Source organism: Eschscholzia californica, unplaced genomic scaffold, assembly GCF_041429995.1.
Source record: "Eschscholzia californica isolate CP2 unplaced genomic scaffold, dmEscCali1.0.p SCAF_3, whole genome shotgun sequence".
Lineage (NCBI taxonomy): Eukaryota > Viridiplantae > Streptophyta > Magnoliopsida > Ranunculales > Papaveraceae > Eschscholzia > Eschscholzia californica.
In genome coordinates this window covers 65,638,271-65,661,611 of record NW_028238420.1, presented here as the reverse complement: position 1 = coordinate 65,661,611, position 23,341 = coordinate 65,638,271, and the positions used below count along the sequence as shown (strand labels likewise).

The 23,341-nt window shown below is 35.9% G+C and overlaps 6 protein-coding genes across 8 annotated transcripts; 4 read left to right on the top strand and 2 right to left on the bottom strand.

Annotated features, from left to right (window-relative positions):
- Positions 1–1,090: 1,090 nt before the first annotated feature.
- LOC147553493 (F-box/LRR-repeat protein At5g63520-like) lies at positions 1,091–5,821 on the top strand. 2 transcript variants are annotated; one of them, XM_086665466.1, is made up of 9 exons: positions 1,091–1,400; positions 1,491–1,712; positions 1,799–1,909; positions 2,029–2,139; positions 2,233–2,272; positions 2,552–2,725; positions 3,830–4,014; positions 4,165–4,283; positions 5,302–5,821. In XM_086665466.1, exons 1-9 carry the CDS (start codon positions 1,152–1,154, stop codon positions 5,717–5,719), a joined length of 1,629 nt encoding a protein of 542 aa, XP_086521592.1. In that variant the 5' UTR covers positions 1,091–1,151; the 3' UTR covers positions 5,720–5,821. The 2 variants fall into 2 exon arrangements, with proteins under 2 accessions (XP_086521592.1, XP_086521593.1); XM_086665467.1 differs by having other exon boundaries at positions 1,095–1,400; positions 1,838–1,909.
- Positions 5,822–6,606: 785 nt separating this feature from the next.
- Positions 6,607–11,009, top strand: LOC147553492 (F-box/LRR-repeat protein At5g63520-like). 2 transcript variants are annotated; one of them, XM_086665461.1, is made up of 9 exons: positions 6,607–7,024; positions 7,114–7,332; positions 7,417–7,527; positions 7,650–7,754; positions 7,882–7,921; positions 8,074–8,244; positions 9,029–9,210; positions 9,358–9,470; positions 10,485–11,009. In XM_086665461.1, exons 1-9 carry the CDS (start codon positions 6,827–6,829, stop codon positions 10,903–10,905), a joined length of 1,560 nt encoding a protein of 519 aa, XP_086521587.1. In that variant the 5' UTR covers positions 6,607–6,826; the 3' UTR covers positions 10,906–11,009. The 2 variants fall into 2 exon arrangements, with proteins under 2 accessions (XP_086521587.1, XP_086521588.1); XM_086665462.1 differs by having other exon boundaries at positions 6,700–7,024; positions 7,114–7,140.
- A 3,476-nt stretch (positions 11,010–14,485) lies between these two features.
- On the bottom strand, positions 14,486–14,897 carry LOC147553491 (uncharacterized). The gene has a single exon (XM_086665465.1). It carries the CDS (start codon positions 14,834–14,836, stop codon positions 14,630–14,632), a length of 207 nt encoding a protein of 68 aa, XP_086521591.1. The 5' UTR covers positions 14,837–14,897; the 3' UTR covers positions 14,486–14,629.
- Positions 14,898–15,757: 860 nt separating this feature from the next.
- On the top strand, positions 15,758–16,189 carry LOC147553490 (uncharacterized). The gene has a single exon (XM_086665463.1). It carries the CDS (start codon positions 15,850–15,852, stop codon positions 16,060–16,062), a length of 213 nt encoding a protein of 70 aa, XP_086521589.1. The 5' UTR covers positions 15,758–15,849; the 3' UTR covers positions 16,063–16,189.
- A 1,952-nt stretch (positions 16,190–18,141) lies between these two features.
- Positions 18,142–20,724, top strand: LOC147553489 (non-specific phospholipase C6-like). The gene is made up of 3 exons (XM_086665460.1): positions 18,142–19,679; positions 19,780–19,953; positions 20,332–20,724. Exons 1-3 carry the CDS (start codon positions 18,578–18,580, stop codon positions 20,625–20,627), a joined length of 1,572 nt encoding a protein of 523 aa, XP_086521586.1. The 5' UTR covers positions 18,142–18,577; the 3' UTR covers positions 20,628–20,724.
- A 201-nt stretch (positions 20,725–20,925) lies between these two features.
- Positions 20,926–22,959, bottom strand: LOC147553488 (uncharacterized). The gene is made up of 3 exons (XM_086665464.1): positions 22,820–22,959; positions 21,913–22,069; positions 20,926–21,164 (listed from the first exon to the last, which is right to left on the bottom strand). The coding sequence occupies exons 1-3, from the start codon at positions 22,820–22,822 to the stop codon at positions 21,118–21,120; spliced, it is 207 nt and encodes a 68-aa protein (XP_086521590.1). The 5' UTR covers positions 22,823–22,959; the 3' UTR covers positions 20,926–21,117.
- Positions 22,960–23,341: the final 382 nt, after the last annotated feature.

Genomic DNA, 23,341 nt, shown 5'->3' with positions numbered 1-23,341 from the left:
TTACATATTGTTGTTTGTTGTGTACTTATAACCATCTCTTACTTTACGGTAAATAAAAAAGTTTTCTGGTTCAGTATACATGAATACTTAAAATTTTGGTGAGTACATATTTATGTTTACCGTGAACAAGAATATGGTCAGTAAATATTTATGTTTACCGAAAACAAAACTGTTTCCTTACCTAAATTAAATTTTCTCCTGCCAATGATATGTTTTTCTTGTTCTGATTTATCCGAAACAATTTTTTTCTGAGTAAAGAGTTTTGTTTTGTGGAGTTTCCCACGGGATTTTTCAAGAAATTCCTCTCTCTTGGTTGAGGATGCATGTACTGCCATTGTCAGGGCTGAACCTCTAAGGTCTGCTAGCTGGCCATTGTCAGGGCTGAACTTCTAGGGTTTCTAAAATCTTCTAGTGTTTCAAACAAACAATAAGAGATCATTTCTATAAACTTTTATGGTTTCTAAAATCTTGCGTCCAAAAAGAAAGATCAATCACAATATCTGCGTCAGAAAGTTAAGGTTTTCACAAATTTTTGGGTTTCAAAAAACTTTTATCAAAGAAGTTTAGGGGGATGAAATAGAAGTAAAACCTACTTGAATCCCTTCACAAACTTGTAGATTCTTTCTCCAAACAGACTTGAATCCCTTCCTTTTCTTCAAAAAAACTTGAATCCCTTCAGAAGTAAAAGTTGAAGGATGAAGATGCAGGAGGAAGATGAAGGATGAAGTAAAAGTTGGAGAAAGAAATTTCTTGAGAAGGAGCAAAGTTACCTGGGAATAGGCGTGGGATGGACTCGGCGTGGGAAGAAGTTAATGTGGAAGTGACCGTTTGCAGGAAACGTCACTTCCGTCCCTCGAATCAGTCAGAAATCGCGCCAAAAAATTCGCCAAATCCCGGTTAATTTTCAATGGCACGGGGCGTAAATTCGATGAACTCGGGGGCTGTTTCCGTCATTTTAAGTCCCGGCCTGACATTTTGGACCTCTCGTTTATTTATGGGCAACCGTGGACGTCCAGCCCATTTTGGGCCTCCTTTTGGACGTCCAGCCCAATCCCTCTTATTATTATTGTCTTGTCACAGGCAAAGTCAAGTCTTTCACTTTCCCAGAAATTTACTAGTACTAGTTTTTCTCTCTCTCTCTCTAAACTAAAATGGATGAGGAAGAGGAGGAGGAGCATCAACAGGCGGCGAGGATGGGAGAGAGAGAGAATGAAGATTCATCATCATCATCATGGCCAATTTCAATCGGAGAAGATATTCAATTCAATATCCTCTCCAGACTCCCAGCTTCATCTTTCGCATCAGCTTCCTGTGTTAATCGCTCTTTCAACCGTCTCTGCAACCAAATCCTCTCTAAACCTAAGCTTTTCTCTGCTTATACACTTAACCCCTCTCTTCAGGTATATATATACACATATATGTATAAACCCTAATATATCTCTCTTCATCACTTCATGTAGTAATTGATAATTTTGATCTTTTCATTTCAGGTAGCCTTTGACGAGAGTCTAGATAAGGTACTCTCAGAACCAATCAGACCCGATTTCGCCATCCTTTTTACTGAAAGCAGGTCCGATGTAGAGACGTACGAGCTGAGTTTTTGTTACAGGCGACTGAGAAAAAAACTGGGCTCTACAATCCCTATTATCATTTCTCATTCTCAAGGTTTACTTGGTACTCAATTTCCTAGGCCTCAGTTGAACGACCAGTTTGTATGATCTCCATTTTTTTTTTTATTACTGAAAATGAATCAAATTTACTGAAAAATGTTTTAACTACTTAGTATTATCTTATTCAGCAAATTGATTGGCAACTTTATTACGATAATGCTGATCAGGGAGTTGTTCTGATTGTTGGGTTTATGCCTGGAATGAGAATTAAAGCTATTCCTTTCTTACTACCAATTGAGGTAAGTAATTAATAATACTTGTTCAATATAACTAAACTACCATAATACTCCTAATTACTTGTTCTTATCGCATTCTTTTTTGTATATGGAACTTACCCATGATCTCTTAATGGCCTTAGGGTAATACCCATGTTCCCATGAATATGATGGACAAGTTTGTGGAAGATATCGAGGAGTATTCGTCCTCTGTATCGGGTTTCACCTCTCCTACTGGAATTATGATGTTTACGGTCAGATTTTGTGTATCGTGATCAACTTTAATGGGCATTTGTATTTTCATTAAATACTTAATGTGTGTTGTGTATGATGGGCGTATTTTTCAGGATCACTTCTTTCACTTGCAACCTCTCTTAGATAAAATGGGTGAGCATTATCTTTTAGGTTTTGACCATCTCTTTAATATATGCTTTTGAAAGGAAAATAACCCATGCCTCATTTCGACACTTATGCTTCTTTTTTTATTTTCTCTGTTGATCTTGTTATGCTTGAACAATTACCTGAAATTTTAAGCAAGAGATTTGTTTATCTGACATTCTTATCTAAGACAACAACTTATCAAAATCCCAATTGCTATTATACTACTATTGTTCATTGTTAATTATGTAATATGAATGTTAGAGGTGTAACTTAATGAATGTGTAGATTATGCCCTATCCTCGGAAACAGTCATTGTGGGAGGAGAAGGTGGATGCTTCTTATACAACAACGGGGTTGATAGTACAATTTTTGGTGGGTGTAAACATTTCAAAGAACGTCAAAACACTAAAAGTGCAGCAGTTGCTCTTGTATTTGCTACAGACAAGGCCAAATCTCACGGTACTAGCTTTTCTCCCTTTTGTATTATTGGTGCGTTGTACCTCTATGCATATATGCAATGTTTGAAAAAACTAACGAGGCGTACGCCTCGAGGTGTGCTTCACGTGTTTTAGGCTATGCAAAAGACAAACGTATTTTAGGCTCAGGGGACTTGTTATGTTATGGTAGTAAACTTTTAACTGTTATTTTTTATTTGTTTGGCAATACTTCAGAGTTTATACTATGGTAGTAAAGTAGAAAAACTTGTTATGCTATGCTTTTACATAATTGATGTCATTGTCTTTAGCAAATATTTTTCGTATTTTACGCATCGAGGCACCGCCTTGAGGCGTAAAAACGTATTTTAAAACCTTGCATATATGTTTGTGGATAGAGCTTAACAAGTCCAACTTTCAATGTTTTCTAGCCTCTAAAGTCGACAATGAATAGGTAGCCTGTAATTTTTTCTGTTTGCAGTACTACTACAGCAGTAGTATGCTATTTGTTTGGCACGTCGTTCATCTCGAACTACTTTTATGGATCTAACTTTTGTCCCTAAATAATCCCTCTGCAAATATGCTCTATTTAAGGAAGAGATAGTACTTTCTAGTTTAGTCGGCCCCCTGCGGGACCTTCTTACATGTCTATTGATGGACTCCACGAAGATGTTATTGTTCAATTGTCTGCTTTGGGGGACCCAAAAGTTGGAAAAGAATATGTCGGAAGTTAATTCGTCAAACTATCGTTCGGTGCATTTGGAAAGAAAGGAATAATACCACTTCTAATAGATACCTTTCGACGCTCAAGCCATTATTTACATGATCAAATAATCTCTATATCGTTGGAGCTGGGGAAAATCTTGGGCTAGGAATATTTCTTATAGGGATTTCGGTTATAACTGGGAGGCACTGATGGTTACCTTGTAATTGTCATTTTCGTACCTTGGTGACGAGTGAGTCTATGTCTTGGTTGTGAGTATCTCGGCCCTTTTTCCCTGTTTTTTGTGATCCCATTTACGTTTAAATCTGGTTCATATTAATATATTCATTCACAGTTTCAACAAATGGTAATTCTGCTTTATGTTCTTAAATTATTACTAATATAATTTTTGCTAATTGTGTACAGGGAGTATTCATTTCAATCTCGTAATTGCAAATGGTTTGTCGCCTATAGGTCCCATATTCGAGGGGGCTTCAGTTAAAGTAACCAACGACGGTACCTTTGATTATCGAGCATGTCTTACTGCAAGAATAGAAGGGTCTCACGAGATTCTTGGTGGTTGGGGAATGCTTGACCATATAGAAAATGAGGTAGTATTAGAGCTACTAGTTCATTCTTTATGCTGAAACTCATTATAGATTCTTTTCATTAAGTTTCTATGTATGGCTTCATGAGTTCTTCATTCTCAATGTTCCTCTTTTTAGTTTCACTTACACTAGAGGGTGAAATGATTTATACAGCGAGAAGAAGTTGATTTTCCTGTTCACACGTTCATTGGGGTTACTAAACGACGTAAATGCTCAATAAAATCAAGGAAACCAGAGTTAATATCGTCATTATCATTTTATGAAGTCAACGAGTAAGAATTTTTTTTTTTCTCTTTAGCCTTATTGTTAAATTCTTTGTTCAACATAAATATTTCATTCCATTAAGAATGACTACATCAATACCCCAATGTAGCAAAAATAAAAGTTGAGTAACATGAGGTTGAAAACATTCCACAAATGGGGATTCCGTAAGTATCTCATTCCAAAAATAGAAAGTTTGAAACAATTGGGACTTTTTTGGAGATCGGATGTAGTTACTAATTCACGATCTGACATGTACAAGATGAAAACTTCATTCTCGATTCTACGAGAATGAACAATTTATTTGTCGACTCCAAGGAGAACGAAAGTTCCTTGCCTCTCACATGTGAACCTTAGTCGACTGCTGGCCATGGATACCATCCGTGTGTTGGTACCTTGATACTGGTAATTGGTAAGAGGTGTCGGATATGGGTCCTAGTCATATTGTCTTTATTTTCACTTTCAATTTTTCTTCCTATTGGACCAAATATTACTGCATTATACCATAGGGGCATTGTTTTATTAGTCTTACCATAGTAGTGGGCAAGTACACCTAATATGTAAAAACAAAAGCTCACATTATTATTATTTTTTTGGTTCAATGACATTATTACTTGGTAAAGTGACGGGATTAGTCATGGTTCACCTTATCATGCTACTCTTGCATTTACTATATTGGACATGATTAACGACTCACTCACACTCACACTCACACTCACACTCACACTCACCTTGTACAAGGAAAAGACTTCGTTTCTTACACCATTTAGTTTTAACTGTATCGGGTCGCGTAAGAAATTATTTGCTAAAACATAAACAAGCCAGGTATCTTGTCAATCAGAACTTACCTAAAATCGTAAATCACATAAGAAACAATTTAAACATCTCGTATGTTTAGCATTTCCAACTCTACTACAAGGTTTATACTCTGATTTGAGTAACTTAATATATATTATACACTTATCTCCATCCAACAACATTGCTTTAACTTGCTAAGGTAGCTGATGTGAATTGTGGGGTTTTCAATAGGGGAACCGAAGAACATCTATTTCTTGCACGTGGAAACATAAGAAGAGGAGACAAATTCTGCTTCTACCATCCGTTTCGCAGAACTGCTCAGTTGGCTCACAGTGAAGTATATGAGGAGCTGAGAATTTTGAAGCAGTCAAAGGTAAATAGGGAAGAAGTAATCTTTGGAGGACTTATGTTTGCATGCAGTGGGCGTGATTTACTATTGGGGGGGAAAAGTGTCTGTAGTTCAGCGTTCTTGGAGAACTTTCCTGGTGTTCCATTGGCACGGATGTTCTGTTCTGGTGAAATTGGACGAGGTAATTCGATCTCAACCGAACAAGACAAGAACGATAAAAATCATATTTGCTCGAGTCTGCATGTATATAGCACTGTGTATCTAGTGATGTCATACACTCCAAAACCCTTGGAAGACTAGACGAAGATTTCTCCAATTAGGGTCTTATCCTTGATCTTGTATCATAGTAAACAAGTAATACAAAAAACAAGTATGAAATTTTGAAGCAGGAATTTGTTACCATACTTTTGAGTTTGTGTTCTTTTATGTTGTGTTGTGGGTGAAATGTTCTTCAAACTCAAGTAACATCTGACACGTACTTTCATGTTTTTTTCTTCTTTTAGTCTCTTAGAACAGAAGAAGAATGTTGGGTTCGATAATTACGCTTGATGCTTTTAGGGTTCTTGAGGGGCCTCTTTGAATAGTGAAGTTTGTTGATCCATTTCATTACCAGAAGGATGTCAATATAATTCATATTCCTTTGAAGGGCCAAGTTTGCATGATTTTTGTCTAGGGAGCAAAACAAATGCCCTTCTTCATATAAATCCCTCTTTATAAAAAGAACAAGGCCAAAGGCATAAGGCCCTAAAGGCCATTTTCTGACCCATGGAAGATAATTTTCTCCTTGATGTTTTTTTTTGTTAACAGTCCTTCATGTTGATATGCTGCCTTAAAAGACTATTTTCTACAATAAATGTCATCAAACTATTACATAGGTTATTCATTACATGCAACTTTTATTTAGCAAAAATGTTACTATTCGGTCTAAAAATGGGAGGGACTGTAGCTTGGAAGTTGACGTGGCCGGCTTCCATTGGTCATGATATTTGTCTCTCAGATGGCCTTAACTAATGTGAGCCGGCCACATCAGTTTTTGGGCTGTGTTCGCCCCCATTTTCAGATCAAATAGGATTCCTCTTCATTTGGTGTCTATAATTTGAATGACATAGATCAATATCACTATTATACACAATAAACACTCAAACCCGTCAGTAATTCTTGAATAGAGTGGTAAGATGTTTAGTCTTCCACCTTAGAGGGGGTTCGAGGCACACGGTGACAATTCAAAATAAAAAAAAAACCCTCCGACCTCAAGGTTTTGACAGGGGAATGTGGATCAAAGGTCCAATTGCCACATACGGACGGACTTGTAAATATCTAGAGAGAGAGAGAGAGAGAGGAAGAGAAAAAACCATGTAAATTCCAGGTAGAATCTTCTTACCAGTCATTTCATTTCTCTAAACTAAAATGGAGGACGAGCAACAAAAAGAAGAATCATGGCCAATTTCAATCGGAGAAGATATCGAATTCAATATCATCTCCAGACTCCCAGCTTCATCTTTCGCATCAGCTTCCTGTGTTAATCGCTCTTTCAACCGTCTCTGCAATCAAATCCTCTCTAAACCTAAGCTTCTCTCTGCTTATACACTTAACCCCTCTCTTCAGGTATATATATATACATACATATATATAAACCCTAATATATTTCTCTTCATCACTTGATGTAGTAATCTCCCTTTTTTGATTGATTTCAGGTGGCGGTTGAGGAGAGTCTAGATAAGGTACTCTCAGAGCCAATCAAACCAGATTTCGCCATACTTTTTATTGAAAAGAGATCTGGTGTAAAGACATACGAGCTGAATTCTTGTTACGGGCAACTGAGGAAAAGACTAGGTTCTAGAATCACTATTATCATTTCCGATTCTCATGGTTTCCTTGGTACTCAATATCGTTTGCCTAGGTTGAACAATGGGGTGGGTTTGTATCCATTTTTATAACTCTTTCATTATTATTGAAAAAAAAGGAAGAATCTGAAATAATGTTCAATCTTGTAACAGCAAATTGATTGGCAACTTTTTAACAATGCGGATCGGGGAGTTGTTCTGATTGTTGGGTTTATGCCTGGAATGAGCATTAAAGCTATTCCTTTCTTCCACCCACCAATTGAGGTAAGTAATGAATAGTTGTTCAATATATAAACTACCATAATACTAATTACTTGTTCTTATCGCATTCTCTTTGTATTTCCAACTTACCCATGATGATCTCTTCTTAATCACCTCTGCCTTAGGAACATACCCAAGTTCCCCTGATGGACAAGTTTGTGGAAGAAATCGAAGAGTATACATCCTCTGTCTCCGGTTGCACCTCACCTACTGGAATTATAATGTTTACGGTTAGATTTTGTTGTATATTTGGAAATTTTTGTTATACATGCTGTGATCGTGACGAACTTTAATGGGCACTTGTATATATTTCATTGAATACTTAATGTGTGTTGTGTATGATGGGTTTATGTTCAGGATCACTTCTATCACTTGCAACCTCTCTTAGATAAAATGGGTAAGCATTATCGTTTAGGTTCTCTGGTCATCTCTTTAATACTATATGTTTTTGAAAGGAAAATAACCCATGCCTCATTACGACACACAACTATTTTCTCACTGTTAATTATACAATATGCATGTTATAAGAGTCAGTTTAAGAATGTGTAGATTATGCTCTATCCTCGGAAACAGTCATCGTGGGAGGTAATGGTGGATCCTTCTTATGCAACAATGGAGTTGATAGTTCAATTATTGGTGGGTATCAATATTTCGAAGAACCAAATGCCAAACGTGTAACAGTTGCTGTTGTATTTGCTACAGACAAGAACAAATCTCACGGTATTAGTTTTTCCCTCTCCTTTTGTATTATTGGTACCCTGTACCTCTATGCATATATGTTTGTGGATGGAGCTTAACAAATCTAGCTATCAAATGTTTTGTGCCCTCTAAAGTCGACAACGAATAGATAGCCTGTAGTTTTCTCTCTTTGTAGTAGTATGCTATTTGTTTGGCACGTCGTTTATCTTGGCTACTTTTGTAGATCTAACTTTTGTCAATAAATAACCCTCTGCTCTATTTAATGAAGAGATAGTACTTTCTAGTTTAGTCAGACCCGTGCGAGACCTTCTTATATGTTTATCGATGGACTCCACGAAGATGTTATTGTTCAGTTGTCTGTGTTAGGGGACCCAAAAGTTGGAAAAGGATTGGTTGGAAGTTCATCCGTCAAACTATGATTGGGTACATTTTGGAAGAAAGGAATAAAATGCCACTTTTAATAGATACCTTTGGACGCTCAAGCTATTATTTACATGATCAAATAATCTCTACATCATTGGAGTCGGGAAAATCTTGGGCTAGGAATATTTCTTATACTTCAGTTATAATTGGGAGGCACTGATCGTTACCTTGTAATTCTCATTTTCGTACCTTGGTGATGAGTGAGTTTGTCTTGGTTGTGACTTGTGAGTATGTTGGACCTTTTTCCCTGTTTTTTGTGATCCCATTACGTTTAAATCTGATTCATATTAGTATGTTCATTCACAGACACAGTTTCAACAAATGGTAATCCTGTCTTTTATGTTCTTAAATTACTAATATTGTTTTTGTTAATTGTGTACAGGGAGGATTCATTTCAATATTGCAATTGCAAATGGTTTATCGCCTATAGGTCCCATATTCGAGGGGGCTTCAGTTATAGTAACCAACAGTGATAGAGACTTTCATGCATCTCTTACTGGAAGAATGGAAGGGTCTCATGAGATTCTTGGTGGTAGGGGAATGTTTCGGCATGTCGAAAATGAGGTAGTATTAGAGCTACTAATTCATTCTTTATGTTGGAATTCGTTATAGATTCTTTTCATTGAGTTTCTATATGCTTCATGAGTTCTTTATTTTCAATGTTCCTCTTTTGAGTTTCACTTACACTAGAGGGTGTAATGATTTGTGCAGCGAGAAAAAGTTAATTTCCCTGTTTTCATTGGGGTTACTAAACGACGATCATGCTCAATAAAATCAAGGAAACCGGAGTTAATATCGTCATTATCATTTTATAAAGTCAACGAGTAAGACTTTTTTTCTCTTTAGCCTTATAGTTAATGTTAAATCTATGTTTAACATAAACAATTCAATTCCATTAAGAAAGAATACATCAATATCCCAATGTAGCAAAAGTAATAGTTGAGTAACATGAGATTGAAAACAATGGGGACTTTTTTTGGAGAATGGATGCAGGTATTAATTCATGATCTGGCACGTACAGAATGAAAACTTCATTCTCGATTTTACGAGAATGAACAGCTTAGTTATCGACTCCCAGGAGGACTAAAGTCCCTTGCCTCTCACATGTGAACCTTAGTCGACTGCTGGCCATGTGCTAAATACATGGATACCATCCATGTGTTGGTACCTTGATACTGGTAACTGGTAAGAGGTATCGGATATGGGTCCTATTCATATTGTCTTTATTAGTCTTAACATAGTAGTAGCAAGTACACCTAATATGCAGAAATGAAAGCTCACATTATTACTTTTTTTTTTGTTGGAAGACATTATTACTTAATAAAGTGACGGGAGTATCCAAACTACAAGGAAATTCTTAAATTCCATCCGTTCTCGTTGCTTATAGATTAAAGCATATGTGTAACTGTGTCCATTTATGGCTAAGATATTCAAGCATATTCAACGATCACAAACAAAATCCTCCACCTACTATTATTCATGGTTCACCTTGGTCATGCTACTCTTGCATTTACTATATTGGACATGATTAACAACTTACTCACCCTCTACAAGGAAAATACTTTGTTTCTTACACCATTTAGCTTTAACTATATCGGGTCGCGTAAGAAATTATTTGCTAAACGTAAACAAGCAAGGTATCTTGTCAATCAAAACTTACCTAAAATTGTAAATCAAGTAAGAAACAATTTAAACACGTTGTATGTTTAGTAGTTCCAACTCTACTACAAGGTTTATACTCTGATTTGAGTAACTTAATATATCATACACTTATCTCCATCCAACAACATTGCTTTAATTTGCTAAGATTGCTGATGTAGTTGTGGGTTGTTCAATAGGATAACCGAAGAATACCTATGTCTTAGACTTGGAAAGATAAGAACAGGAGACAAATTTCGCTTCTACCATCCGTTTCGCGAAACTGCTCAGTTGGCTCACAGTGAAGTATACGAGGAGCTGAGAACTTTGAAGCAGTTAAAGGTAAATGAGGAGAAGGAAGTAGTCTTTGGAGGACTTATGTTTGCGTGTAGTGGTCGTGATTTACTGGTGGGGGGAAACGGTGTCTGTAGTTCAGCGTTCTTGGAGAACTTTCCTGGTGTTCCATTGGCACGAATGTTCTGTTCTGGTGAAATTGGACGAGGTAATTCGATCTCAACCAAACAAGACAAAAACGATAAAAATCATATTCGGTCGAGTCTGCATGTATATAGCACTGTGTATCTAGTGATGTCATACACTCCAAAACCTTTAGAAGATTAGACGGAGATTTCTCCGATTAGGGTCTTATCCTTGATCTTGTATCACAGTAAACAAGTAATACAAAAAACAAGTATGAAATTTCGAAGCAGCAAGTTGTTACTATACTTTTGAGTTTGTGTTCTTTTATGTTGTGTTGTGGGTGAAATGTTCTTCGGACTCCAGTAACATTTTATACGTACTTTCATGTTTTTTCTTTTAGTCTCTCAGAACAGAAGAAGAATATTGGGTTGGATAAATTATGTATGATGCTTTTAGGGTTCTTTGAGGGGCCTCTTTGAATAGTGAAGTTTGTTGATCCATTTCATTACCAGAAGGATGGATATACATGGAGTATAATTCATATTCCTTTGAAGGGCCAAGTTTCCACTATTTTTGTCTAGGGAGCAAAATAAATGCCCTTCTTCACATAAGTCCTATTTATAAAAAGAACAAGACCGAAGGCATAAGGCCCTAAAGGCCATTTTCTGGCCCATGGAAGATAATTTTTTCTTTCATGTTGATATACTGCCTTAAAAGACTATTTTCTACAATAAATGTCATCAAACTATTACATAGGTTATTCATTACATGCAACAAAACATTATTTGGTCTAAAAATGGGAGTGGACTGTAGCTTGGAAGTTGATTTGGTCGGCTTTCATTAGTCATGATATTTCTCTCTCGGATAGCCTTGACTAATGGGAGCCGGCCACATCAGCTTTCGGGATGTGATCGCCCCCATTTTCAGATCAAATAGGATTCCTCTTTATTTAGTGTCTATAATTTGAATGACATAAATCATAAAGCACTGTTATACACAATAAACACTCAAACCTGTCAGTAATTCTTGATTAGAATGGTAAGAGGTTTAGTCTTCCACCTTACAGGTCAAAAGTTCGAGGCACGTTGACAATTCGAAATAAAAAAAAAAACACTCGAACCCACGACCTCAAGGTTTTGATAAGGGAATGCAGATATTGGATCAAAGGCCCAATTGACACATACCGACTTCTAAATATTCAGAGAGAGAGAAAAAAATATGATTAGTAATTGTGAGTGATTCTTAACTTTCCCACTTGTTCTGAAGAGACATGTAACCAGTCTTCCAGGTAGAATCTTCTTATCTTCTTACCTCATCTTATAACTACTTTATTGATGAATTGTATATTTCCAACTAAAGAAACCCTAAAACCCAAGTTGCACTTGGTATTGTTGTATCCTCAACCATAGGTTGACCCATCAAAGGAAAAATAGTAACAAACCTTCTCTTTATGGCAAAGTATTCCAAGTTAATCTTGATTTCAAGATTTTTTTTATTAATGGTATGTTCTTGGCATAGCATCTCACCATTGGATTACTTCTCTCTAAGGTGATAATGCCCACTTGATTTCTTTGACCCTTTTGGTGAACAATATCCTTCCTTGACAAAGACATCACTCTTATCCATTTACCTTAGTTGAAAGGTACTTGTTATGAACATGTTTTTCTATAAGTTTGTACACATCCAACTTAAAACTGAATTGTTTACGAGCATAAGAATCGTAGATCATGCAGACTTCTTTTCGTCTATATGTTCTTTTGGGACTTTTCTCAGACGCCCCCTCCATGTAAGATGTTCCTTGAACAAAATATGTCTCTTAATGAGGTGACGTAGACGACGTGTGATGTTTAACTCTTTTGCATGAGTCCGTTTTCTCGCTTTGTTTTCCTTTCTAAATGTCGTGTGAGTGACAATGAGTCTGAATGGCAGTTGAACATTTCTAACCTACCAACTCTTCGATCAAAGACAAATTAGTCTAGATTCAAACTCAGGAATGTAAAACCTTACTCTCGCATTGTTGATAAAGATATTTTACTTATGGTAGTATCTTTTGGATATTTTCCAAATCTCCTACAAATTCATCTTACATTGGTTTAGAAAAAGTGGAATAATATTAGAGTCATCTTTAGAACATGATAGTAGAGGACCACATTCACTTTTATAGAACTATAACATCAATGAATAGTATCATTATAAGCTTGAATCTTATTAGATTCTAATCTCCTTCAAATCCTGATTAAGGTAGTCTTAACTTTCAACTATTCAAAACACTATAAATAAGAGCCTCATTGCACTTATAGGACTCATCCTTACTAACATTTCATATTTCCTCTTTGTTTCTTCCTTTTTTTGATCTTCTAATCTCCTTAGACAACCAAAAATGGAGCAAGCTAATCGTAAACGCCGAGCATTCAACAAAGGAAGGTTGATTATGTCTTTATATAGGACACCAAAACAAGCCTCGTCAACTTCCCAGTACAGTACTAAAGTTAAACAAAATTCTTCTTCCTCTACTAGTGGTTATAATATGGTTCATGAAAAGGAATTTATAGTTCCTTCTTCAAACAAGAAAGTTTCGTATTTGAAAACAGATGTTACTCGTGATACTTATGGTGTTATTCATGATAATTCTTACCTCGGTACTGCTGATGAAAATGTTGATTTGAAGGCTTCAACTTATATATCTTATGTTCAAGAAAGATTCAAGCTCGAACCTTTCGATTTATAGCAGAAGAATTCTATCAGCATATGCACAAGTAGTACTTATGACCACTTTTAGTTTACTATCCTTTCGATAATTATTAGTTTTTCTTTTTCACTTTCCCTTCTATATGAATAAACATTACTAGTCTTCCAAGAATTCCCTCTATATACAGTAGTATAGTAGTAGTAGTAGTTATATTTATTGAAGTGTAAGCTCACTTGTACGTGCCGATAATGAAACTTTAAGGTTTTTGTGAAGTACTTAATCATACTATTTAGGAAGAACTTTCCAGACTTGGGTCATAATATAACACCTCCGTTGGATCTATGGAAAGTCCCCGCCAAGAATTTTTTTTGCAACTTGTAGAACTAAGCGAGTGATTTAGATAGTACTAAATCGAAGATAATATGATTGGTATTGAGACAGATGTTACATAAGTTAGCGTGTTTGGTCGACTAAGCAACTACAAACAATGCCACTTTCTTAATAACTTGGCTCCATGATTATGAGTTCAAGCAAAGAATAATATTTGAGTTATAATCACCATCACCCATGGCAAAGTGCCAAAGTTTTTGTTATAATGGGTGGAGGCAGAAAGCTTAAATCCTTTTCCTTTGAAAGGACATTACATCTTTCAGAAAAGAAATGTTTCTTGGTGGATTTGGAATCATTCTTTCAAAGAATAAAGTGAAACATCACCTTTTTACATGTATAAAAATCTCATTGATTAAAGTTTTTTCTTTTATCAACTGGATCTTGGGCTTGTGGGTGTGGTTTTGGGCCTTCTTTGACCTAAAATCGTCTTGAGGCTCTCTCACAACCGATATGGGATAGCTACGATAGCGCTGACCAGCCCTAACCCGCGAGTGGGGCAAGGGTCCAAAAGTTATGTTTTTCAATGTTAATCACCAAGTATGATCTTTATTTATAGAAAGTAGACCGACAAAAGAAAAAGTATATTGTGCTTGAATCTTATGTCTGGTCGCTAGTGGCATGGTGTTCGATCCAAAATAAGACACAGAGTTTAGGCCCTAGCTATTGAAAACAAAAAAAATATCTATGAAAGATAAGATCAAGTTATTTGATAGATAATTTTGTATTATTGAATCGAACCCAACCTTAACAAAAAAAATTAAAATCAAATTACACAAATTGTTATTTCATGGGTAGATACAGATGAATAATTTGACTGTATTTTGATTACAAATTTGAACATAATTATTAGGTGTTGATATGAACACCTATGAAAATGAAGAAGAGAACCATTAGAGCAAAGAAAATAATGGAGTGGACAAAGATGGCGGCGCCTCTGGTTTCCATGTTAGCAAACTCAACCCATCTTCCATCTGCAGGTAACTGAAACAACAACCCCGGCGACAGTAACACGAATAGCACCACCGCTATCACCACCGGTGCCCAATCTGCCATTTTTACTTCTAATGATCTCAAACTAGTATATATTTTTAATATATAGTTGAAAGTTGGAATAGATTAGCAGTTTAGAATTGACCAAGTTATTGCCTAAGCTAAATAAATTTGTTTAATAGAATAATATTATCAAGTGGTGAATTAGAAATTTTTAAGAATACCCAGTTTATAATAATAGTACAATCTTGATTTTTTCTAATCGTTTGGTTTAGCAGGAAGATGACTCTGTCAGCTTCTGAGTCGACCTCCAAGTAAGACTTTTAAGAGAAAGAACTCTTAAGTAAGTTTACTCTACTAGTATGGTCCTGTTAAAACAACAGATCATTCTCATAAAAAATCATTACAGTATATTCTAATATCTATAGTCGTTCTGCCAAAGAGTCTTATGAGTTTATTTGATATCGATGGCTTCTACACTATTTTGTATTAGTGGAATAATAAACATTAAAAATTTAGAAGCGATAAAGCTTCTTCAAACCCTACCTCGCATACTTTCACCAATTACAAGCTTGTGTTCCATTTTCTTTTTTCTTTGTTATCGTTTTGAAATCCTCTTTCACCTTCTTTTCCTATCTATTACGCGTAACGGGTTGTGCCCATAACGAGCTTAATAAACTAGGTGTGTCGGGATACTGCCCGTCTAACACGACTAGTTGTGAAACTTTACATACCTTATACACCTTAAGACCCCTTAATTTAATCAAAATACGAGCACATAATAACAAATACAAAAAGAAAAATAATATGGTTAACTCTTGTTAGAAGGAAGTAACTAAAAGTTAGAGCAAAAAAGGTATATATGCATCAACACACAACAAAAAGAAGAACCGACCAAATATAACTTTGCTTTAAACACCATTGTCTTTTCCATCAACAAGTTTAGCATCCTTTCTTCTCCTTCCCCATGAAGAAAATATTCCTCCCTGTTTATATAAAAACCTTCTCATCCTTTCCCTACCCATAGCAGTCATATATCGTCGAACTTAGAACTCGAAAAACAGAGGAAGAGAGAGATGGGTGCAGATTGGGGACCTGTTGTTGTAGCTGTGGTGCTGTTCATTCTTTTGTCGCCAGGACTTTTGTTTCAATTACCTGCAAGAACAAGAGTTGTAGAATTTGGAAACATGAATACTAGTGGGATCGCGATTTTAGTTCATTCGATCATTTACTTTTGTATAATCACCATTCTTCTTATAGCCATTGGTATTCATATTCATGCTAATTGATTCTATTCATAATGTTGATTTTGCATCAACTTCATAACTACCTTGTTTGCTTCTTGTATTTTGAAAATTTGTATTGATTGTTTTGTATTTCTTTCTCATAATCTAATCTCATTTCAAGATTCTTCAATGAAAATCTTCACTCTTTTTTATTTTCTTTAGTGTCAGGTAACGAAATCGAATTAATGAAGATGCATCATTTAATGGCCTAAACTTTAGTAATTCTCGATATTGTTTCTGCTTTATACATCGAGGCCCCATGACTACGAGGTTAAGTTTCTGGCGAAAAGTCCATGAGCTCATCCACAAGGCCACAACTTACTAAGTTAGAGCTCCCATCTATAGCCTTAGTTTGATCTATGATTAAGTGGAAGGGAAATGATAAAGTTACAAAAGATTTTAACAAAAAAAAGATTCCCAGCTGATGGAGTATATATTAATTCATCTGAGTGGAATATAATAAGGGTAACATTCATAATTGGTGGAGTATATATTAATTCATCATTGAGTAGAAATAGTAAGAACTAGATCCAACTTGAACAAACTAACCTCATAGAAGATACCAACAACTTGTTTCCTCAGTCAACATGGGACCTTGAGAAGCTAACCTTTCACTTCTCCTACACCCTGCTTCGGTTAGGGTTCTCTGATTGGTCCGGACTAACCCTAAACATACCGTTGATTGACAATAACGGCTGTTGAGGAATTTGGCCAAAACTCCCTAAAAAATTATGATTTTGGTTAAAAAAGATTCATCAAAGTTTTTTAGGCTTCACCTCCCTGATGGCAATTATGTAATTTTCAATTTCAGTAAAAAGACCAATCTAACCCTAGTCTAAGAAAATACCTTGCATACACCTTGCACTGCCTTGCAGAGCCTTGCAAACACCTTGCAGAGCCTTGCAAACACCTTGCATGGTTTTTGCAAACACCTTGGATAGCCTTGCAAACAAATTGCAGAGCCTTACAAACACCTTGCAGAGCCTTGCAAAAACTTTGCAGAGCCTTGCGAACACCTTGCATGACTTTTGCAAATACCTTGCACAACCTTGCGAACACCTTGCAGAGCCTTGCAAAGCTTTGCAAACACCTTGCAGAGCCTTGCAAACACCTTGCAGAGCCTTGCAAAGCCTTGCAAACACCTTGCAGAGCCTTGCAAACACCTTGCAGAGCCTTGCAAAGCCTTGCAAACACCTTGCAGAGCCTTGCAAACACCTTGCAATGCCATGCAAATGGTTTGCAAATTAGTTTTGAATTGATTTAACATAAAATTTGTTACAAATTATTATATTTTGTCTAATAGAATGTTGTATCGAAAAACTAGCTAAAACCCCTACAAATTCATAATAGTCATTTTATAAGCTCTAGCACCATCATTTTACTTTTCTTCGAAAAACTTCCAAAGCTTTCATGAAATTCTAAATTTGAACATAAATACCAATCATGATTGTCCAAGAAAAAAAAATTTCTCTCAAGCATTTCATCTAACAACTTTATAGCTATTTCAACCAACCTACGTCTTGTATAACCAACTAACGTTGCATTCCAAGCAACAACATCTCTTTCAAGCATTTTATCAAACATATTGCTTGCATCAACTATACTTTTACAACTTCCATATAAATCCAACAAATAAGTTTGAACATAAACATCAAAACTAACAAATTGTCATCCATCGTTCATAACTCAATGAAAATAAAGCAATGGTTGGATTATACCTTGAAACACTATCAAATTCTCCTTCCATTGAAAGTATATAAAACTTTCTCTCTCTAGAATTTAGAACCAAAAACTAAATCAAACCCCTTAAAAGCCTCTTCAAACAACAAGCAAATAGATTAAATCACCAAAACCTAAAAACATTAACCTATCTCATAGCCAAATCGATTCAAACCCCCAGAAATTTTAATCGGCGTCGACAATCCAACTCGGTTCGTTCATGAGAAAAACTCAAGTTTCTGATTTATTAGTTAGATTATTACTAGGTATTTCTAATTGAATGAAGGGTATTTTGACTCTTAAAAAGTTGGTGCCTTTAAAAATGTCCTTCAAGCCTATTTTTATAACTTACTTGGGGCCTAGCTAGTTAAAAACATGGGTTGTCTTTTTAACAAAAAATTACAAGAAATTGGGCCTCCTGCCCAATTTCCTGTTCACACAAAAACAAAACAAAATCTTTTTGTCCCCTAACTTTTAGGAGGTAGAGTAACAAAATTTTGTTTTTACTTCTACCCATTCAATCTTTGACTGTCTAAACCCTTCCACATCACCATAGACAGATTCTAAAGAGAGAAAGTTTGAGAGAGAGAGAGAGAGAGAGAGAGAGAAATCTCATGCATGCATACCACCATAGCTCAAGATCTCAACCATTTAGTGTCAATACTTCCTACCTAAGATCTCTCTCTCTCTCTCTCTCTCATAAAAAGTTTCATTAGTTTCTCACTCTACTTTCACTAATAAAGACAATCCCCCTCATCCCCATTCTCCACTTCCATTCATCATCTCTTCATTATCAAACATGAAGAAAATCAGAACATCAAAACCTTCCTCTTCTTCTACATTTCTCTTCACTCTTTTCTTCATTTTCTTGTTCATATTTCAATCTTCTCATTTCACTTCTGCAAATGAAAGCCCCATTAAAACAATTGTAGTACTAGTTTTAGAAAACAGATCATTTGATCATATGTTAGGATGGATGAAAAATTCAACCAACCCATTAATCAATGGAGTTACAGGAAAAGAATGTAATCCAATCTCAACCAAAAACCCTAATTCTCAATCAATTTGTTTCACTAATGATGCCGAATTCGTCGACCCAGATCCTGGTCATTCATTTCAAGCAGTTCAAGATCAAGTTTTTGGATCAAATTCAACAATTCCAACCATGAATGGGTTTGTAGAACAAGCTTTAACAATGTCCCCTGAATTATCAGAAACAGTAATGAGAGGTTTTAGACCAGAATCAGTACCTATTTTCGCTTCTTTAGTTAACGAATTCGCAGTTTTCGATCGATGGTTTTCTTCTCTTCCAGGACCAACACAACCTAATCGACTATTCGTTTACTCTGCAACTTCTCATGGATCTACTTCTCATGAAAAGAAGAAATTATCAAAAGGGTACCCACAAAAAACTATCTTTGATTCACTTCATGAAAAAGGAAAAAACTTTGGAATTTATTTTCAAAATATACCCACTACTCTGTTTTATAAGAATCTTAGGAAATTGAAGTATATATTCAAATTCCATGATTTTGATTTATCATTTAAGAAAGATGCTAGAAATGGGAAATTACCTAGTTTGACAGTGATAGAACCAAGATACTTTGATATATTAGGGTTTCCTGCAAATGATGATCATCCATCTCATGATGTAGCTAATGGACAGAAGTTTGTGAAAGAGGTTTATGAGGTTTTAAGATCAAGTCCCCAATGGAATGAAACCCTATTTATCATAACTTATGATGAACATGGAGGTTTCTATGATCATGTTACTACTCCATATCAAGATATTCCAAATCCTGATGGTGGTATTGGTCCTGACCCTTTTTTCTTCAAGTTCGATCGATTAGGAGTTCGGGTTCCAACGATTATGGTTTCGCCTTGGATTAAGAAAGGAACAGGTAACAAGTTTTGCTCTGTTTTCATCAAGAAATTTGGTTCTTAATTTTCTTGTTTTGATATTGATTTTGTGTTTGTTGGAATCTTGTTTTTGTTATATAGTGATAAGTAGACCAAAAGGGCCTAATTCTAACTCCGAATTCGAGCATTCGTCGATTCCTGCAACTATAAAGAAGATTTTTAATCTTCCTAACTTCTTGACTCATAGAGATGCTTGGGCTGGTACATTTGAAGAGGTGGTAGGAGAGTTAACTTCTCCTAGAACAGATTGTCCTGGTATCTCTCTAAACTCTCTCCCTGTCATTCAGAAAAACGCTAGGGAACAAGAAAAACCAGGCAGACTCCAGGCAGAAATCCTATAAGGATTGTCTTGATTCATGCTTTCAATGATTTTGATCCATTAAACAGCGAATCATGGCAGCACATAAGATTTCCGCCCAAGGTCTGCCTAGTTTCTCTTATTCTCTGTCATTACTCTTCTTCTTTTTTCGTAGAAGTTCAATAAATTGTCTAAGGGAGTCTGCCTCGAACCCCTGACGTGGAGGTCGGTCACAAAAGTGCTCGATCACTCCGGTCGAGGATTGTGGCCTCTCACTACTCTCTCTCTCTCTCTCTCTCTAAACTCATATGATTATGTATGCGACTTTGTTACAGAAGTACTACCTGAAGTGACTCCACTGAGAAAAACAGAAGCTAATGAAGGTGGTGGGCTATCAGAATTTCAAAGAGAAGTAGTACAACTTGCTTCAGTTCTTAATGGAGATCATCTATTGAGCAGCTTTCGAGACGGAACAAACAAGATGACTGTGAAAGAAGCAAATAAGTATGTAAAAGGAGCAGTTTCGAGGTTCATTCGAGCAAGCAAACAAGCAGTTAGATTAGGTGCAGATAAATCTACCATTGTAGATATGAGACCTTCTCTTACCTCAAGATCCAAATCTCACCCTTGATGAAAGATCTCTATTTCGATCTAGTTTCTTTCGTCGAATAATTCTCATCCCCATGTTAATAGAGCTAGATTTCATCAATGAAACTTCATTTGGAGTAGGGTTTTCTTTTTACATTGTCTGAATCTGACTAGTCTGACACGAACAGATCCAAGAAGGAATCGGCCATTTAGACAAGTCAAAATAAAAATTTCTAACATCTGACTCGAGTCAATTCAAACCTCGAGTTAGACGAAAAAACAAGCAATCTGACTGCTAACGAGTCATTCAATATCGAAGAGTGAAAAAATTGGGTTATCAATGAGAGAAATTTGTGCCTTTATTTATTTTTCAGGTTCTACAACTCAGAAAAACCAGAAGTACAAACCATCATATAAATCAGGTTTCCCTTTTCACCTATTTCAAAACATGAGAGCAACCATCTTTCTAACAAAGATGACTATTGTCGAACGAACCACAAGCCTTCTCTGCTAGAGCTTCTGATGAACTATATTTAAGCCATGCCTCCACTTGTTGCTGTCCTGATTATCTGAAATAGAGCTGCAACAAAACAAATAAAGAGATCAGATAACTCATATGAAGTATATAATAAGAATATAGCTGTCCCCAAATTATGAACTCGCCTAAGGGTTAATCCCCTACACCAAAATCTTGTTTTTTAGTAGTTTCTGTTTCATAATTCTTATGTGCTCGAGAAATTGGGTTCTATTGATGGTATGTAATGTTAGCTCAATCGACCAACCCAAATGGCTCATTTCCTCTGGTCTCATCAACGTACCTAAGCAACCGGAGGAACCCCTTTAAGAGGCACTCTTATCTTCGGCTGCATCTACATTAGTTGGGTCTGTGCTTCATTAAGTGCATCGATCGAGTAATATTGAGTACGATACGAGATAGATAACTTAGGTGAAAATCACGTTAAATACTATCTTTGGATGTTTATGAAAATCTGTAAGCCGCAAATGATAAATTATATAGGTACTACCATAAGTGTAAACTGGATGAAAGATTTTGGATGAACACTTAAAAGTACGTAATTGTATTTTCGCTTAATTGTTCTCTATTTCACGTTTCCCTCTCAATCAAGCATAACTACATATATAAGTACAGAGAATATTTGGAATGTACTTACCATTTTCGATTTAGCTAAAAGATTACATGCATATACTTTAAATAAAGTGACAATATATCATTAAGCGATACTGTGAATCGTCTATATATAGGTATATATATATGGAAAAAACCTAATCGGATAAAAAAAAAGGCAAGGATTGAGAAAAAAACTTACATGATCCGATGACGACAAACACAAAAAACCCAAGAACAATAGGTCCAACTGGATAATCACTTCCTTTCTTGACGGTTGTCTCGGGCACTGCTCCTCTCTTAGTAATGTTCTTCTCAAACCTCCCCACTTTCCTGTCTGCCAAACGCCTTGAAGTCGTCTGTTGACAATGCAACGCAATACGTAAAAGATATAGAAGACCAATTAAATAGATTCAATTACTCAACTTTGAGAAAGAAATACTCAATCAGAAGGCAAACTAATAAGTAATAATTACATGAAAACCCTAAGATTGGATTCTAAACCTAGATCCCTTACTTTTCTAGCTATGGGTAATAACAAGGCCTCCATCAAAAGGCACAGTTTTTCACACCAACGAAAAAATGAATCGTAGTAATTACTACAAGATTTTGTGATAGTCCCACGTAGCTTGTGAGAAAGTCTGCCTACCCTAGGCCATAGGTTCGTGCTCAAAGCTCAGTAAGTATCGAGGCCTTCAGGTATGGAACAGCAAACCCTCACAACACACAAGGTGGTGATTAAGTGAGGACAAAATTGAAGATTTTGGGTTTGGGTGTAACTGTAAGACAATATCGGCCGCTGCTAAGGTTTGGGGTTTGGGACATTAGAGATGTCTCTTCAATCAATCAATCATTTAACAAAAGAATGAAAAATTTATCCCCACAATGATTATGAAAAAAAATACACACATAATAAAACCTAATATTGTTTGATCTGAAAACAAATTTATCCCCAAAATGATTATATAATTCAATTATTCATCCAAACTATGAAAAATTGTCATGAAGATAAAAAAAAAAAAAACGAAAATCAACAAGAAATGGATCTAGGCTGTCAGATCCGAAGGAAGAGATAGAGAAACAAGTAGAGAGAGAGAGAGAGGGTTTACCATGATCTGGCTCTAAATTTTGCAGATTGGAACAGACAAGAGAGAGAGAGAGAGACGGAAGCTGGTTTTCGCATTTTCTTTCAGACACCCCTTCCTTCCATTTTGTAGAGAGAGATTAGGAACCTCTCTCTCTCTCTCTCTAGAAGTAAGTATCCACGCTGTACATTTTCTTCTTTCTCATTGGCTCAATTCACGTCACAAACAACTATATATGTCCTCTTCTTTACAACAACAACAACAACAAAAAAACAGCCAAATTTGGTCAACCACAAACCAACCAATCCGTTGACTATTTAATGTTTGGTCCATTTCTCTTTTGTAGCTTTAACACCTTATGGTAGAGTCATGAGGGTATTTTGGTCGTCATAAAAAATGTGTACATAAGAATCAGATTATCATAGCCATTGGTGTAGTAGTAGTGGTCGGACACCGACACTCCGGTCCAAACCTACTAGATATAAAGGGATCAGGATCTCTTAAATAAGTTGTCATAATGCTTATTCAATTCATGAACCTTGATGT